Source organism: Ovis aries, chromosome 7 (genome assembly GCF_016772045.2).
Source record: "Ovis aries strain OAR_USU_Benz2616 breed Rambouillet chromosome 7, ARS-UI_Ramb_v3.0, whole genome shotgun sequence".
In the NCBI taxonomy this organism is placed as follows: Eukaryota; Metazoa; Chordata; class Mammalia; order Artiodactyla; family Bovidae; genus Ovis; species Ovis aries.
Genome location: NC_056060.1, coordinates 17,539,158 through 17,558,309, shown reverse-complemented (window position 1 = coordinate 17,558,309; position 19,152 = coordinate 17,539,158). Strand labels below are relative to the sequence as shown.

General features: G+C 38.6%; 1 protein-coding gene across 4 annotated transcripts in view; it reads left to right on the top strand.

The window, feature by feature from the left end:
• UACA (uveal autoantigen with coiled-coil domains and ankyrin repeats) overlaps positions 1 to 14,822 on the top strand; it is an 88,020-nt gene extending 73,198 nt beyond the window's left edge. For 2 of the 4 annotated variants that reach the window (XM_012180860.5, XM_060418895.1), the window contains 6 exons: positions 2,362 to 2,392; positions 3,288 to 3,340; positions 5,317 to 8,055; positions 9,630 to 9,782; positions 12,139 to 12,204; positions 14,628 to 14,822. In XM_012180860.5, coding sequence (XP_012036250.2) covers positions 2,362 to 2,392; positions 3,288 to 3,340; positions 5,317 to 8,055; positions 9,630 to 9,782; positions 12,139 to 12,204; positions 14,628 to 14,699 — 3,114 coding nt within the window. In that variant the 3' untranslated portion in view covers positions 14,700 to 14,822. The remainder of the gene's footprint in view (positions 1 to 2,361; positions 2,393 to 3,287; positions 3,341 to 5,316; positions 8,056 to 9,629; positions 9,783 to 12,138; positions 12,205 to 14,627) is intronic. The other 2 variants (XM_042252118.2, XM_060418896.1) reach the window with 1 other exon arrangement.
• Positions 14,823 to 19,152: the final 4,330 nt, after the last annotated feature.

The following is a 19,152-nucleotide window of genomic DNA, read 5'->3' as shown; positions in this document are numbered from 1 at the left end:
CTGTTTGGATCTCCTTGCAGTCCAAGGGACTCTCAAGAGTCTTCTCCAACACCACAGTTCAAAAGCATCAATTCTTTGGCACTCAGCTTTCTTTATAGTCCAACTCTCTCATCCATATATGACTACTGGAAAAACCATAGCTTTGACTAGATGGACCTTTGTTGACAAAGTAATGTCTCTGCTTTTTAATATGCTGTCTAGGTTGGTCACAGCTTTTCTTCCAAGGAGCAAATGTCTTTTAATTTCATGGCTGCAGTCACCATCTGCAGTGATTTTGGAGCCCAAAAAAATAAAGTCTGCCACTGTTTCCATTGTTTCCCCATCTATTTGCCATGAAGTAATGGGACCAGATGCCATGATCTTAGTTTTCTGAATGTTGAGCTTTAAATCAACTTTTTCATTCTTCTCTTTTACTTTCACCAAGAGGCTCTTTAGTTCCTCTTCACTTTCTGCCATAAGGGTGGTGTCATCTGCATATCTGAGGTTATTGATATTTCTCCGAACAATCTTGTGCTTCATCCAACCCAGCATTTCTTATGATGTACTCTGCATATAAGTTAAATAAGCAGGGTGGCAGTATATAGCCTGATGTACTCCTTTTCCTATTTGGAACCAGCCTGTTGTTCCATGTCCAGTTCTAACTGTTTCTTCCTGACCTGCGTACAGATTTCTCAAGAGGCAGGTCAGGTGGTCTGGTATTCCCATCTCTTTCACATTTTTCCACACTTTGTTGTGGTCTACACAGTCAAAGGCTTTGGCATAGTCAATAAAGCAGAAATATATGTTTTTCTGAAACTCTCTTGCTTTTTTGATGATCCAGCGGATGTTGGCAATTTGATCTCTGGTTCCTCTGCCTTTTCTAAGACCAGCTTGAACATCTAGAAGTTCATGGTTCATGTATTGTTGAAGCCTGGCTTGGAGAATTTTGAGCATTACTTTACTAGCATGTGAGATGAGTGCAGTTGTGTGGCACTTAATATGTAGGCATTTTCCTTATTTTTATAGAACAAGTTTGGGAAACATGGTATTTTAGAACAAGGCTAATTTTATGTTGTAACTCGTGCATTTGTTGTCATTTGAGTCATTAAGGCAAAGTAATAAGTCCAAATTAAGTTTTTCAAATTTCTTATGTGCCATGGCCTCCCTTCACCCATGCACATATAAGCCCATTTACTACCTATTGCAGACTCTAGCATGGCACCCCACTCCAGTACTCTTGCCTGGAAAATCCCATGGACAGAGGAGCCTGGTGGGCTGCAGTCCATGGGGTCGCTAAGAGTCGGACACGACTGAGCGAGTTCACTTTCACTTTTCACTTTCATGCATTAGAGAAGGAAATGGCAACCCACTCCAGTGTTCTTGCCTGGAGAATCCCAGGGACGGGGGAGCCTGGTGGGCTGCCGTCTATGGGGTCGCACAGAGTCGGACACGACTGAAGCGACTTAGCAGCAGCAGCAACAGCAACAGCAGCAGCATTAAATTTTACTTAGAACAGAGAGCTTACCTAAGTATACATTCTTTTCCCATACCCTTGGGACAATAAGTATTAGTGGGACATTAGTTTAGTTATTGAGGTGTGGGCCGTTTTTATCAAGGTCACTTATCAGAGTTTAACACACAGCCATTAATATGAATATAGACAAATATAGAAACATGATGTACATCTGCATATCTTTACTCTTGACGGTATAGTATTTTAATTTCTGTTAGGTTCTTTGTACTTGGTTTACTTGGGATAGGGAGCAATCCAAGTATACTAACTCTTTAAAGAGTAACTTTAAGTAACCTCAAGTAACTTTAAGAGTATCTAAAATTTCTATTATTCTCTTTTTCCTAACTGATGCGTTGGTGGATTTATTATTACCTATATGCAACTCTTTGCCTCAGTTTTATTTCCTGCTCTTTGTCTCTGTTACCTTCAAAGGTAATTGGTGTTTTATAAATCTGAAATAAAGGGTTAGGCTAATGTTTTATAGTTGATGAGGTAAGGTTTCTGCTCCCCAACCGTGATATAGTAAATTGATTTCTTGGTGCGAATGTGGCATTTCCTTCCTTTTGAGGAATGTTCAAAGTTGTTTCAGTTCATTTGGAGCTTGCTTTTCTTTTGAACAGTCAAAGTTTTTCCTTGAAATACTTATCTGCTTTTCTTAAAATGCTTAGTGAAGTAGTTTATTCCCAACTCATCTCGCTAATTGTGCTTTCCCTTTTTCTGAATTTGAGTAGAATCATACCCAGGAGAGACAAGGAATGTTGAAAATGTGGTTTTATGACTGGATCATTTAGAGCTAAAATAGGTGCAGAACTTAACAAAATTGAAGCAGTATTCATCTAAAATGTTTTAATGTGTTCTTCTGATTTCAGAGTGATCATTTAGGATCAGGAAGTCATTTCAGTAAGTATAAAAGTATAGTTCACCCAAGTCAATTCACCCAATTCAGTCCATTACAGTTCACCCAATTCAAGCAAAAAAGAATGTTTGTGCCTCTTTATTTTGTCTGACTGTATATGATACTCCTGCTGCAAAACTTCATCAACTACTTGTATCTTATACCTCAGCATGGCACAGGGAAGAGGTTAAAATGACTCCTATAGTCTCTTAGTAGAAAATCTGGTAATCACTAAGGCTCTGATTTTCCTTAGGACCTAAATTTTTAAATTGTGTGTTGTACAAATTACCAAATTTGCCTATTGATTGTTAAGACATTTCACCTGTGATATTTGGGACTTGCTGTTTATTGCAAGAGATGTAAACATAGTTTTCTGATTTGGAAAAATCTTTGGATATAGCCTCATGCAGGTAAGCATTTTAAAATTATTTAGATGTTCCATAAATACTTATTATTTTAAGACTTTACATAATTAATCTTCACTGTGTTTATTCTCCAATTTTAAAGTTTCTCTATAAAATCTAATTTTTTGCTTCCTATTGAATATTAAATTATTCCTTAGCTAAGTATAGTTGTAATATTTATCCTATAAATTGCAAATGATACCATTTTTATTTTGACTATAATATACATATTTTATAATAATCATTTAACTTATTTACTCTAACAGTTTTACATAATTCTAAAAGCTAATTTCCTATTTACTCAAAAGAATATACATAACTGTCCTATGTATATAGAAAAATAAGTTAAAATATGGCCATTTTAGAACAGGAAAATTTTATTTTGTAACTCATGCTTCTTTTTTATTTGAATAATAAAGGAGATAATAACACCAAATTAATGCTTAGCCTTCTTTGGTATGGATATTTAAGATATCCTTTATTTGGATTTATTTAGGGAAAGAGGATATGCTTCTTAAACAAGGTCAAATGTACATGACAGACTCACAGGTAATGTTTTGTTTTAAAAAATATTTATAAAAATATTTGTGCCTTGTTAAAAAGAGGAAAGCAGCATTGTTTATTTATCATCTATATATACATTGAATTAAGTTTTCACTATCAAAGAAAAATTGGTCTTGTAGTCTTGAGTTTAATAAAAGCAGATACGCTGTGTTTAGTGCCCTCTAGAGTATTTTTGGTGACAGTGACTTAAAAGATTTGAATTACAGTTTCATTGTCTTTGATAGTAGGCCTCTATTCTTTAACAGCAGTTGGCCAACTCTTCGTATTTGCCCATTTACAGGGGAGACAGGTATGAATAATTCAAAAGGCACTCATTTTGACTTTGAGAGGTATTGTTCCTTGAATTCAAATGTGTATTCTATATTTGGGAAATTTACCTCAATATAAAGCTTCCAAGAGGGGGTGTTGTCTGATTCTATTACTTAACTGCTCTTCACTTTTAGTTTCCAGTGGATGTAAGGTTTGCCTTCCTAGTACCCTCTATGAATTGCAGAACTGATAAATATTTGGGCTTTTAAAGGTTTTATATATATACCTTCATCATCTGTGGGCAGAGTGAATTAGCCTTTATGATGTCTAGGGTCACTCTAAGTTGGAAACTTCTAAGATTCAAAGTTGAGAGAATGGATGTCAATTAACTGAATAGTATTTAAGAAGATAAGATAAATATTTGATTATAGTAAAATAAGTGTGGAAATCATGAAGCTGTAAGTAATTTGTTGGTAAATTATAGTAGTCTGAGTCTAAACATGATTGGTAAGTAGAAAGCAGGCTGAGGCTGAGAAATTATTCCATGTTGTTAATTTTCTTCTTTGGATTTCCCCGGTGGCTCAGTAGTAAAGAATCCACCTGCCAACACAGACATAGTATTTGATCCCTGGGTTGGGAAAATCCCCTGGAGGAGGAAATGGCAACCCTGGAGAATGGCAACCTAGAGAATCCCATAGACAGAAGAGCCTGGCAGGCCATAGTCCATAGAATTGCAAAGAATCAGACACGCCTGAGCGACTAAGCACAGCATGGGTTTCTTCTTCATCAGTGGGAAGGCCGTGTTAATTTAAGTGAACAACAGTAAAACCTGCCTATTAAAATAGTGGGACATACTCATAGCACATGGCTTTTATCAGTACTTTAAAAGAGCCCTTACTGTAATAGGGTGGATAGGGAAAAATAGAAATACTTAAATTTAATATTTCATGGTTATATGTTCTGTGTTCTGGTACTTTTGAAATATTTCAGTGAGAACTTAAATTATACTTCTTTCTGTCAGCATTTAATAGAAGAAACGAGATGATTCAATTTTGTAGTAAGAGCATATGCTAAATGCTAATCTATCATTCTGTTTGAAAGAAGAAAGCATGTTTATATTTTGTGAATTGATTAATATCATTCTCTTGATTCTTATTCTAGCTAGGTTTATTTTGGTATTATTTTTATAATTTAAACATTACACTGGAATTAGCATTGAGGGAACTCAGAAGTCAATATATGTTATTAGATAATAATATATCATTCTATAAAGTTATTTGCAGATTTAAAATTGCAAAACCCTTGTTTTTAGTCAAAGGCTCTGATGACTTTTTTCAGAATTTGAAGTTCTAAGCACATCATGTGCTGTAAAACATAGAAATAGTAAATGTATTTTGATCAGTTGACATTCATCGGTAGATATTATGGAAAGAGAAAGAGAAAAAAGTCCCCAGAGGCCACAACTGTTTCCTTCTGTGGTCTGCCAGAAATACATGTAAAGTGAACAGGCTTTCAAAATGTCACTGCATCAAGGAAATCATACCTAGAACTGTTTTTCTTACCTCAAAAATCAGTACCACTTTATTTTTCTAGTATATTAACCTGGAAACCCTTTGGCTACTGATGATGTGGCAACTTTAAAGTTTGGTAAATAAGTGTCTTCTTTAGGCTTTTGGGATTGATATTTTATTGTGTTACTATTATTTTTGCAGTGTACTTCCACAGGCATGCCAGTCCATATGCAAAGCCGATCTATGTTAAGACCACTGGAGCTAGCCTTACCTAATCAAGCCTCCTATTCGGAAAACGAAATTTTAAAGAAAGAATTAGAAGCAATGAGAACTTTCTGTGATTCAGCAAAACAAGACAGACTCAAACTCCAAAATGAACTGGCTCACAAGGTGGCGGAGTGCAAAGCCTTAGCATTGGAATGTGAAAGGGTGAAAGAGGATTCAGATGAGCAGATAAAGCAACTAGAAGATGCCCTGAAAGACGTGCAGAAGAGAATGTATGAGTCAGAAGGTAAAGTGAAACAAATGCAGACACATTTTCTTGCCTTGAAAGAGCACCTGACTAGTGACGCAGCTGCTGGGAACCACAGGCTGACGGAGGAGCTGAGGGATCAGCTGCAAGACATGAAAGTGAAATACGAAGGTGCGTCCGCGGAAGTGGGGAAGTTGAGAAACCAGATCAAACAAAACGAAAGGTTAGCTGAAGAGTTTAAGAGAGATGAGGGCAAGCTGATGGAAGAGAAGAAGCGACTGCAGAGGGAGCTGAGCATGTGTGAATTGGAGCGAGAGAAGAGAGGAAGGAAGCTCACGGAGATGGAAGGCCAGCTAAAGGACTTGTCAGCCAAGCTGGCCCTTTCTGTTCCAGCAGAGAAATTTGAAAACATGAAGAGCTTGTTATCAAATGAAGTAAACGAGAAGGCAAAGAAATTAATAGATGTGGAAAGAGAGTATGAAAGATCGCTTAATGAAACTAGACCATTAAAGAGAGAACTTGAGAATCTGAAGGCCAAACTGGCTCAGCACGTCAAACCAGAGGAGCATGAGCAGCTCAAGAGCAGATTAGAGCAGAAGTCAGGAGAACTTGGGAAGAGGATCACTGAGTTAACATCGAAAAATCAGACGTTACAAAAGGAAATTGAAAAGGTCTGCCTGGATAACAAGCTCCTTACACAACAAGTACATAACTTAACAACTGAAATGAAAAATCATTACGTCCCTTTAAAAGCAAGTGAAGAAATGAAAAAGTCGCATGATGTAATTGTTGATGATTTGAATAAAAAGCTTTCAGATGTGACGCACAAATATACAGAAAAGAAGTTGGAAATGGAGAAGTTGCTTATGGAAAATGCCAGTTTAAGTAAGAATGTCAGCCGCCTGGAAACTGTGTTCATACCTCCTGAGAGACACGAGAAAGAGATGATGGCTCTCAAATCCAGTATCACTGAACTTAAGAAGCAGCTGTCTGAGCTTGATAAAAAATGTGGTGAAGACCAAGAGAAAATACATTCACTCATGTCTGAAAACAGTGATTTGAAAAAGACCATGAGTCATCAGTATGTGCCACTGAAGACCCATGAAGAGATTAAAACTGCCCTGAGTAGCACACTGGATAAAACCAATAGAGAATTAGTAGATGTGAAGAAGAAGTGTGAAGATGTAAATCAAGAATTTGTGAAAATAAAAGATGAGAATGAAATATTAAAAAGAAATCTGGAGAACACTCAGAACCAAGTGAAAGCTGAGTACATCAGCCTAAAAGAGCATGAAGAAAAGGTGAGCGGCCTAAGGAGGAGCATGAAGACGGTCCAGGACAACAGCGCTGAAATACTGGCTAACTACAAAGAAAGCCAGGAGGAGATTGTAACCCTGCATGCCGAGATCGCAGCCCAGAAAAGAGAGCTCGACACGATACAGGAATGCATCAAGCTAAAATATGCCCCGATCGTCAGCCTAGAAGAGTGTGAGAGAAAATTTAAAGCCACCGAGAAAGAACTAAAAGAACAGTTATCCCAGCAGACACAGAAGTATCATACCAGTGAAGAAGAGGCCAAGAAGTACAAGCAAGAGAATGAGAAGTTAAAGAAGGAGGTCCTCACTCTTCAGAAGGATCTAAAGGATAAGAATGTTCTCGTTGAGAATTCTCATGAAACAGAAAGAGCATTAAGCAGAAAAACAGAAGAGCTGAACAGACAGTTAAAAGACCTGTTGCAGAAATACACAGAGGCAAAGAAGGAGAAAGAGAAGCTCGTGGAGGAAAATGCCAAGCAGACTTCTGAGATCCTTGCAGCACAAACTCTTTTGCAGAAGCAGCATGTACCGCTGGAGCAGGTTGAGTCCCTGAAAAAATCTCTTAGTGGTACAATCGAGACACTCAAAGAAGAGCTGAAGACTAAGCAGAGATGTTATGAGAAAGAGCAGCAGACAGTGACCCAGTTGCGGCAGATGCTGGAGAATCAGAAGAACTCCTCTGTGCCCCTGGCTGAGCATTTGCAGGTTAAGGAAGCATTTGAGAAAGAAGTTGGAATCATAAAAGCTAGCTTGAGAGAAAAGGAAGAAGAAAGCCAAAACAAAACCGAAGAGGTCTCCAAACTCCAGTCTGAGATTCAGAATACCAAACAAGCGTTAAAAAAATTAGAGACTAGGGAGGTGGTTGATTTGTCGAAATATAAAGCAACGAAAAGCGATTTGGAGACACAGATTTCCAACTTAAACGAAAAACTGGCCAATCTGAATAGGAAGTATGAGGAAGTATGTGAGGAGGTTTTGCATGCCAGAAAGAAGGAACTGTCAGCTAAAGATGAGAAGGAATTGCTCCATTTCAGCATTGAGCAGGAAATCAAAGATCAGCAGGAACGATGCGACAGGTCCTTAACAACCATCACGGAGCTACAGAGAAGAATACAGGAGTCCGCCAAACAGATAGAAGCAAAAGACAATAAGGTAATGATGATGCTTTAGGGAAGCATGGCCTGGTGCTGGCAACCCCAGGGCAGAACTGCCAGGGTACAACAGGACCCTTTAGTGTAGCACTCCACAAGACAGGTTTACCAAAGCATTGACAAAGGGACCATTAAATGCCACCTTTTTAGTGTGACTATGAATATGCCAAAACCAAAACTGAGTTGAGAAAAAGGTAAATTTACACAAACAGAAATCAAAAGCAGTTTTCCTTTTGTTTTGTCATCTGGTTCAGCCAAGAACTGTGGAAGGATAGGGAGACTCAAGATTCACTTGCCTCAAAAATGAGTAATCAAAACCCAGGGGGTTTTAGGGCACCTAAAGAATGGGAAAGGAAAAAAAATTAAACTACGTTTGTGGGCTGCAAGAAGCTGAAGACACTGCAGAGCCTCCCAGAATTTGAAGCCTCCCAGAATCTTGAAACTCACTCATACCAATAAATTGAGCCCTCCAACTCACTGTACATCTTCTCTTCCTTTAGACAGAATGTCTTTGTCCCTCCTTTCTACCTGCTCAAATTCTCTACATTCCTTAATGCCCACATCATCACTTAACTCTCCTTCCTAAAGCCTTCATTGGCCAATCTAGCCTGTTCCTCTTCCAAAATGTATGTTGTGTTTTGGTTTTGACATCCATTTACAACATATATATTACCGTGTCAGAATGATATGGGTGGTCTTCCCAGCCAGTTTTTAAGAGCAGATTCATAACTTATCTTTCCTTCTTATTGTTCATCCTCATTGTACAATTTACAGAACAGGTGCTCAATAACATTTTCAAAGCTGGTAGTTGAATAATATATGTACTAGGAAGATGAGAAATCAGGGAGACTGAATGCAGTTTTATTTTACCCATTCAAATAATTATTAAATGCCTTCTACCTGCCAGGTGCTGTGTTTAGTGCTGGGAATACAGTGACACAGCCCCAGCTTCAGCCCGGTTGAGTGGTACATGTCCTGACCTTCTGACTTGTCTGCTCATATGACCTAGAACTTTAGGAAATCAGTTATGAATATAATATGAAATTATGATAACAAGTAATTAATTTCCACTTATAATTGTTGCCACTTATTAAGTACATTCTACGTACCAAGGAGCTTCCCAGGTGGCACTAGTGGTAAAGAACTTGCCTGCCAATACAAGAGACCTGAGAGACACAGGTTCGATCCCTGGATCGGGACGATCCCCTGGAGGAGGGCTTGGCAACCAACTCCAGTATTCTTGCCTGGAGAATCCCATGGACAGAGGAGGCTTGCGGGCTACTGTTCATAGGGTCGGACATGACCGAAGTGACTTAGCACGCACACCCACATACCAAACATATGTTAGGATTTTACTTGATTTTCTTAACTATGAAAGATTTTCCCTGTACTGGGAGGAAATCATATACTGCACATACTGTTGAAATAATCTTGACAGTATTCATTCCTCAATTTTCTGCTATATAAAGGTAAATTTTGTGTCTCAGAGAATGAGCCCTGTGTAAAGATGTTCCTTACAAGTGAATAGATGACTAAAACATGTTTCTCCCACAACCTTTTTTCTTTTTTCATAAGATAACTGAACTGCTCAATGATGTGGAAAGATTAAAACAGGCCCTCAATGGCCTTTCCCAGCTCACCTATGGGAGTGGGAGTCCCAGCAAGAGGCAGAGTCAGCTGATTGACAGCCTGCAGCAGCAGGTCAGGTCCCTGCAGCAGCAGCTGGCGGTGAGTACCTGGGACCTGCAGGGCTTCATGCTGATATGCGCAGGGTCACCTTTGCTTGTTTGTAAAATCTTATTTAGAAATCAGATTAATTTGTGCTGTGTTCAGATCCAAGAATATAATCATTTTTGCTAGAAGTTATTTATACTAATGATACGATATCATTTTGGTGTGCTTGTTATGTACCAGGCAGTATACGAAGCATTTTGTGTCCTTGATCTTCACAGTCCTACAAAGTTTTGTTTAGCCCCCCACTTAATTCTTAAGGACGAAAATATGCCTGAGGTCATACAACTAGGATTTAATCCTGGGACTTACTCCAAATCTGATAGTTTTCCAACTGTTGCAGACTCTAAAATATTGGTCCACTTCTTCCTTGATAGCCCAATTGGTAAAGAATCTGCCTGCAATGCAGGAGACCCCTGTTCGATTCTTGGGTCAGGAAGATCCGCTGGAGAAGGGATAGGCTGCCCACTCCAGTATTCTTGGGCTTTCCTTGTGGCTCAGCTGGTAAAGAATCTGCCTACAATGTGGGAGACTTGGGTTTGACCCTTGGGTTGGGAAGATTTCCTGGAGAAGGGAAATGCTACACACTCCATATTCTGGCCTGGAGAATTCCATGGATGGTATAGTCCATGGGGTCACAGGGAGTCGGACATGACTGAGCGACTTTCACTTTCAAACTAAGGGAAGCTCCGCAGGTGGCACAATGGTAAAGAACCTGCCTGCCGATGCAGGAGATGCAGGAGACCTGGGTTTGATCTCTGGGTCAGGGATATCCCCTGGAGTAGGAAATGGCAACCTACGGTAGTGTTCTTGCCTGGAAAATTCCAGGGACAGAGGTGCCTGGCGGGCTACAGTTCATGGAATCACAAAAGTTAGACACGACAGAGCACACTTTTTAAAATAATCTTTTATCCTTATGAATAAAGGTAGGCATTCTTATGGTTTATATACATTATATCCTTATATATTAAAAGAAAATATGTTTGTATGTGTGTATGTGTATATATACATATACATTCATAAATACCTGTGTGGATATGTATCTCTTTTATATATTAAAAGAAAACATCTGGATTAAGAAGGTGAAGTTGGGAGTTCAGTTCTAAGCCCTGCCACTTAATACATTCCCCTTAATCCTTGGCTTCCTCATCCTTAGAACAGGATAATATGAACTGATTGCTTGCTTGTTTCCTTTTTTTAGTTGAATGAGCTGTGAGGCTAAGTAAAATGTAGCCCAATCAAATGTAAATTGTTGGGTACTGTTTTTCTAATCTATAGGAATTTGTTGTGAGTTGTTTTTGAATAGAAGAAAGTTATTTTTTAAAGTGTTCATTTTATAACACTCTTGGCCTACAGATTAATGATGACATATTGCTGATTTGGATTTTGCCAAAAGGATGTGGTAGATTTTTCAGTATTCAGAAATATTTGCTTATTATTTATTATGTTCATGACACTGTGCTAAGCACTGTCAGGGATAGAGTATACAGTCTCTGTCCCCAAGGGTTCTGGGTAGTTAGGCAAAATATATATCCATAAAAAATAAAATAATGAGACAAAAATATCAAATATAGAATTGAGTCTACGGTCCCAGGATCTAAGGGATATGAATTGCCAGGAAGGAAAGGTTACTGATATGGTGGAGCTAGTTTGAAAGAGGGAGGGAGTACCTGGGCTGAGCTTGTATGTGGATGGTGTTTTGGTAGGCGAAAGGAAAGCAGAGCCTCCCTCAGGCAAGGGAAACATCATGAAGCAAGTGGCATGCATGCCTCAGGGTAGCAAAAGGGCTCTAGGCTGGCTAGTCCTGGGAGCTGCGTCTGAGGCCCAGTGGTGGAGGCTGTTGAGAATCAAGCTGATGCTTTCCAGTTCCCTCTTACAGATATGAGATATTAGGTATTAGCTAATGAAATGTCACCCAAGATTTTTGAGTGAAAAGTGATATGAGGACAGAGTTACCTGAGTCTCAGTAGCATGAAAGGGAATAAAGTCTAGAGACAGGTGATGAGATGGGAAGTTTTTGCAACAGTCTAAAGCATACGTTAGTAAGTGTCTGGATAATTTCATGGCATTAGATGTGATCTAAGGCAGTAATTTCATATTACCTAGGATGAGTGGCATTGCTTTCACTGTGAATGTTCCCACACTTTCTTTAGAAAAGTTTATACTATTGTTTTGCTATGGAATTTTGCATCTGGTGGGTCCAAGGTGGTTTGTTATCGGAATATAGCGGGAGCACTTTAATAACACTACTGCTTAGAAGCATCAAGCCTGAGGACAGCGTTGTTACAAGCCTCCGTGTGTTTGAAAACATGAATGCTGATAGTCTGACCTCCCCATCTTTCCACACTTGTAGGATGCCGACAGACAGCACCAGGAAGTAATTGCAATTTATCGGACACACCTACTTAGTGCTGCACAGGTAAAGTAGAACCACTCCTTTGGGTAGGGTATCATTTTAGAGAAAATAGTTCTTTATTTTCCAGTAAATTTATGTGAAAGTCATTGATGCTTAAAGTAGCTGTACCCCCATATGCTTATTTTAAAATAATTGTTTCTTTTAATCATGGGTTGCATGTCTTCCAGAGAAATTTACAAAGCTGTGTGGCAACACAGCATCTTAAATTTAGTGTTGTCTCCATCTGCTTGTCACTCATGTTGTAGACAGTTTGGCAACATGTGATGGCAGCACACATTACTAGTATCGCTCGCTGGAGGTAATGCCTTGACATCCACACATGGCTGTTGCTGAAAGAGGAGAGTAGGAAGAACTTCACTGTTTCTTGGTAGCTCAGAAGGGTTTCTTTGAAATGTAGAGAAGACCAAAAAAGTGACAAGTGTGCACAGAACTGCAATAATATAAGAAAACAGAGGTTCTGTTAGAATATCAGTAGTATTTATTTATTGAGCCTTAATCTCAGTGAAGCATAAGACCACAGATTGCCTTCTTGAGGGGTGTAGTGAAAAAACTATTTTTAAAATCACACTAAGAAATATGTTTAACATATGAAGTGTTTTATACTCAATACTCTGTAGAAACACAATCAGCATCTCCAAAATTCTTCGGGTAGATTTTTTGGGAAGACAGTTGAGACAATGTTAGAATAGCAGTAGCGGGTGAGATGTAATAGAGATTGTTTAGGATTTGAAGTGTCCACACTGGGGGGAAAAAAAAAGAAGGTCATTTTTAGAAAAAGAACTAGGTAAAATAAAAAGGAAGAGATTCTTACAGTATCAATTTCTTAAAATGAAAAGGCCTGCCTTTTCTGTAGGAGATAAAGGGGAAACCAATGGAAACGGACGAATAATATGGAAAAGTCTCTTTGGCTGCCTTCTTTTGAGTAGATAGAAGATGAGCTGGGGTTTGAAAGTTGTTATTACTGTAATTATTAGAGAAGACTGTTGACGGACAGCAGGGTGGGGAGTTCTTTGGAGGGGAAATAGTAGAAAGTATAGAAGCTCTGTGTTAGTGAGGGTGAACTTGCCTGGCTCTGATTCTGGTCAAGGCGGGGAGCAGCATTCTGAGAGACAGCAAGGCTAACAAGCCTATCAGCTTTTTATCATGTGTGCTTCAGAAATACGAAATTATTTTCTACTGACTCCTAATGAAACATAACAAAAGCAATTGGCGTATGAAATGGTCTTGCCTTCTGGCATCATAAAGTTAACTAAGAAATTCAGTTTAGTCAACTATGGCTAATGTTTGGAATTTAAACATCCTGCTGTTACAGAAACAGATTTTGGAAGCTAAACTTTTTATATTATAGGAAGTGTTATGCTGGAATCCATTCAAGTGCTCAAGCAAAGGAAAAGGGAAGGGGTGGCTGTTGTAAGCCCACCAATTGACTTGCATTTAATCAACCTCTTGCCATCATTTTAACTTTAAAGTGTCTCTTTCTGAATATAAGCAGATAGCATTCATGTTAAAAGACCTCAACATAACTAGTAAAAGGGGAAATAAACAAGGAGGTACCATTTTTCACTGCTGGGATTGGCAAACATTAAACAAAAGGATAATCTGTAGCACTGGCCAGGGCATTGTGGAAGATGGACACTTATACCCTGTTGGTAGAGTGTAGCTTGTCATTATCTCTGTAGAGGGAAATTTTGTAGTACCTAGCAAAATTTAAAAATTGAGCCTGCTTTTTTGACCCAGCAGTTTCATCTCTAGGAACCTGCCGTGAAAGATTGGAAACTCCATAAATGTCTATTTTTGAGAGAATGAATAAAGAAATTATCATACACACAGTAGAATAGTATACAATAATTTAAAATAATTAAGGCAGGGAATTCTAGTGGTGAAGACTCTGGCTTTCACTGCCATGGACCCAGGTTTCATCCTTGGTTGGGGAACTAGGATCCTACAAGCCATGTGATGTGTCCAATAAATAAATGAATAAAAATAAGCAATAACTTGAAAAAGATTTCTGTGACACTAGGTGGAAAGGCAAATTGCAAAATAATATATATGATCCTACTTATGTACAAAATATAAATATAGGAACTTTCATTAATTTTCTGATAAAAAAACTTGGCAGAAGCAAAAGGAATGTTTCCTTGTAGTAGTTTACTTTGCTCATCTGTAATTTATGCTGCCTCTATCATCTGAGCCATTAGTAAATTAGAGTCACTGGTGTGCACTACTTTCACATTGATTGTCCTTCTTTCTATGATAGAGCTCTACTCTGTCTTCCAATAAATTGTTTAGAATGTCACCACGATGGTGAGGGTTTAGCATTTGGTGAATCACAACCAGGAAGGTCCTGTTATAAAGCCCCGTGTCTTACGAATTTGTGTGTGAATGAAGATGACATGAACGCTTCTCCCTCCCCCCTTTCTCCCCAGGGTCACATGGATGAGGACGTGCAGGCCGCCTTACTACAGATTATACAGATGCGCCAGGGGCTCGTGTGCTAGTCAGCACCCGCCGGCCCACAGCGGCTCTCCCTGCTGGTGCTGAGCGTTCTCTGTGCAACTCCATGGCCTTTCTGGGCCTCGCTGTGCTCGTACAATTAAAATAAAGTGTGTCTTGACCCATCAGTAGGTTTTTAATTGAGACAGATATGTTACTGAGTTCTTTAATGTGAGTTCAAATCTTATATTCTGTGTATGTTACTTTTACAATTAGACAAACAACATCAACACTTTGGCTTGGATTGTTTGAATTGATTGAGTACCCAGTAAAACCTGAGCCAACTGAGTAGGTCCATTTGAAGAGGGATTAGGCGGAAATAATTATTTAAAGGTTTCTTCCAGAGAAATTAATTGGGTTGGGAGACACTTTTAAGTGGATCAAAAGATCTTTCAGGTCTTCAGTCAAGCCATGAGACCTCATCAAGTTTCAAGGAACACATGGTAACTTGGCCAAGTTCCATTTTTATTCAAGTAACTTAATGAATGCCTTTTATTTCTTTTGGAGGTACACATTTTTTTTCTTTTTACACTAGTAACATTTATGCCTTTTAAAGTAAATTTCATTTCACAGATGGTTTGCAGTGCTAAATTACATTTAGGTTAAGAACAGGCAAGGGTGGAATATATCAAGAATTCATAATAAAATTGCCTTATAATCTCCATAATGGTATCTTAATTTTCACTTGTGGTGACTTTTCTTGCCAGAGTATGTAGAAAACTGTGATTAATGGTCTACTAGATTTTTCAAAGTGTCAAAAGTTTTAGACATTTTTTTTTAGTAATTACTCTGACATTTGCTACTATAGTAACCAAGTGCTCATAATGTATGCATCCTCCAAATGTTTTGTACTTATTTATAGGAAAATTGCACTAATGAGATTAATAATGTAAAAGGCAGTTTTCTTGCAAAATTAGCATTCAAGAATGGATTTTAGAGGACAGATCTTTAAGGATTTAGACAAAGTGCAGTAACATAGTAAACTGTAAGAATATAGATAGCAAGAAAATAATGCAATTGGACATGTTTATAGTAAATATTATAAAATATTATAACCAACCATTTTTATTATTTCTGTCTCCTTAAGGAGTTTATATGCTTTGTTATTTTATTAATATTTTATTTACTATTCAGATTGAAAATTACTAATTTGACTATTAGCAAATAAACTACACAAATAAATCATTTCAACCGTTTTTTTTAAATTGCAAAATGTGCCTTAGCAATAATCTTTGAGCATCCTGAACCAGGTTTTGATCCCATTTTTGTGAATTACAAGGACAAAGGACCATCAGAATAACTTATCCCACCAAAGGATAAACTATTATAGTTCTTCAGTATAGAAACAACAGTGAAAAGTCAGAAATGGATTTATTTTTAATTATTTAGTTAAGTATACACAGTTTACATAAGCAATATTTAGATTCTTTAAATTTTATATTTAATGTTGTCCTTCAGCATGAGTTCTGTTTCATGAGTTTTAAGTCACCTATTGAAGCTCTAGAATAGAGAAGTTCTTAAGTGAATAATTTTCAGTGTTATACTTTCCTTATTAGGGATGGTAAGGGAACCCCTGTATGGTTTTATATATGTTTTATTTTGTCTTCAGCCATCAAAAAAAAAAACATTTTCTGTGGAATATTGTTTTGAACATCCTTGTGAGGGGTTTACAGGGTGATCAAGTCCATTTGCTGTTTTTGGAGAATTTTGGGTAGAGAATGAGGGGGTGCAAAGTACAGATCAGTTCAGTTCATTCGCTCACTCATGTCTGACTCTTTGTGACCCCATGAACTGCAGCATGCCAGGCCCCTCTGTCCATCACCAACTTCCGGAGTTCACCCAAACCCACGTTCATCGAATGACACCTATTTTCGCCTAAATGACACCTGCATTTAGCTATGTAGAATGCAATACCAAGTAACCTCCTTGAATTAATCTCGTTTTCTCATTCACTCACCTTTGGATGTCGAATGCAGAGCTCGTACAAGCCTTAACAAATGAAACATACACAATGTGTGATGCTGGTCTCTTTGCTCTTCTGTATTCAGAAAGACTGTGAAGTCTGAACTTAGGCCAAGAGGAAGATCAGTTGTCTAGGATACGAATGCTTTCTGAAAGAATCTCTGAGTCCCTGCTGGAGTGCAGCCCTTCGTTGAAAGCTTTATTACTGTTTGTTGCTTGTTGTTGTTGTTGTTTTAATCACTCCTACTTCATCAGAAAAGCTCATTCCTTTTAACAGAGGGTTAGTATTATGAACCTTTAAAATAAAATATTAATGCAATGAACATCTTAAAAGTTGATAATGCCGTGACTCTAAGCACCAGCTCAGTTTCAGTTCAGTTCAGTTGCTCAGTCATGTCCGACTCTGCGACCCCATGGACTGCAGCACACCAGGCTTCCCTGTCCATCACCAACTCCTGGAGCCTACTCAAACTCATGTCCATCGCATTGGCCTTCTCTTCCTGCCTTCAATCTATCCCAGCATTGGTCTTTTCCAATGAGTCAATTCGTCACATCAGATGGCCAAAGTATTGGAGTTTCAGCTTCGGCATCAGTCTTTCCAATGAATATTCAGGACTGACTTCCTTTAGGATTGACTGATTGGATCTCCTTGCAGTCCAAGGGGCTCTCAAGAGTCTTCCCCAACACGACAGTTCAAAAGCATCAATTCTTTGGTGCTCAGCTTTCTTTATAGTCCAGCTCTCACATCCATACATGACTACTGGAAAAACCATAGCTTTGATTATACAGACCTTTGTTGGTAAAGTATTGTCTCTGCTTTTTAATATTCTAAGTTGGTCATAGCTTTTCTTCCAAGGAGCAAGTGTCTTCTAATTTCATGGCTGTAGTCACCGTCTGCAGTGATTTTGGAGCCCCCCAAAATAAAGTCCGTCACTGTTTCCATTGTTTCCCCATCTATTTGCCATGAAGTGATGGGACCAGATGCCATAATTTTAGTTTTCTGAATGTTGTTTTAAGCCAACTTTTTCACTCTTCTTTTTCAGTTTCATCAAGAGGCTCTTTAGTTCTTCTTTGCTTTCTGCCATAAGGGTGGTGCCATCTGCAATCTGAGGTTATTGATATTTCTCCCAGCAATCTTGATTCCAGCTTGTGCTACATCCAGCCTGGCATTTCTCATGATGTACTCTGCGTATAAGTTAAATAAGCAGGATGGTAATATACAGGCTTGATGTACTCCTTTCCCTATTTGGAACCAGTCTGTTGTTCCATGTATAGTTCTAACTGTTGCATATTGACCTGCATACAGATTTCTTAAGAGGCAGGTCAGGTGGTCTGGTATTCCCATCTCTTGAAGAATTTTCCAGTTTGTTGTGATCCACATAGTCAAAGGCTTTGGCTTAGTCAGTAAAGCAAAAGTAGATGTTTTTCTGGAACTCTTGCTTATTCGATGATCCAGCAGATGTTGGCAATTTGATCTCTGGTTCCTTTGCCTTTTCTAAATCCAGCTTGTACATCTGGAAGTTCACAGTTCACGTTGAAACCTGGCTTGGAGAATTTTGAGCATTACTTGGCTAGCGTGTGAGATGAGTGCAGTTGTGCGGTAGTTTGAACATTCTTTGGCATTGCCTTTCTTTGGGATTGGAGTGAAACCTGTGGCCTTTTCTAGTCCTGTGGCCACTGCTGAGTTTTCCAGATTTGCTGGCATATTGAGTGCAGCACTTTCACGGCATCAAGCACTAGTGACACCTGTGCTGTTCTGAAATTTCAGATGTGTGTGTGCATGCTCAGTCTTGTCCGACTCTTTGTGACCCCATGAATTGCAGCCCCCCAGGCTCCTCTGTCCATGGGATTTTCAAGGCAAGATTACTGGAGTAGGTTGCCATTTCCCACTCCAGGGGATCTTCCCAACTGAAGGATTGAACCTGGGCCTCTTGCATCTCCTTAATTTGCAGGTGGATTCTTTACCACTAGCACCACTTGGGAATTAAGCTTAATCCTTCTTATAGCTTGTTTTTTATTTAAACCTTTCCTCTTGTCCCTAACCAGTATTATACAGTTTAAATTTTTCTGTAATTCTAAATGCATTGGATCATTGGTGCTTTAAAAAGCTTGCAGCCTTAGAACACGAGCACTTTTTTTCCCCCAGTGTTACCACCTTTCTTCTAACAAAGACCTGAATATTGGTCTCATACACAAGCTTCTTACCTACAGAGAACATGGTTCATATTTTCAGTTTGCTTGTTTCAAAGAAAAAAAGGGAAGAGTTTCAAATTAATTTTTGGTGTCCATGATGACTAGATACATCAGTGCCTGCTTACACTAATGCCAAGTGGGTAATATTGACAGTAGTGATTACAAACTTCTTTTGACATCTGCTTCCCCATGGTGGAAGAAAACTGTTTGTTGCAGTGTCTTTATCTTCCTCATCACTGGATTCTACAACCTTGTGGTGATCCTTTTCATCCTACAAGTTCTATGTATCAGAGTAAAGGCACC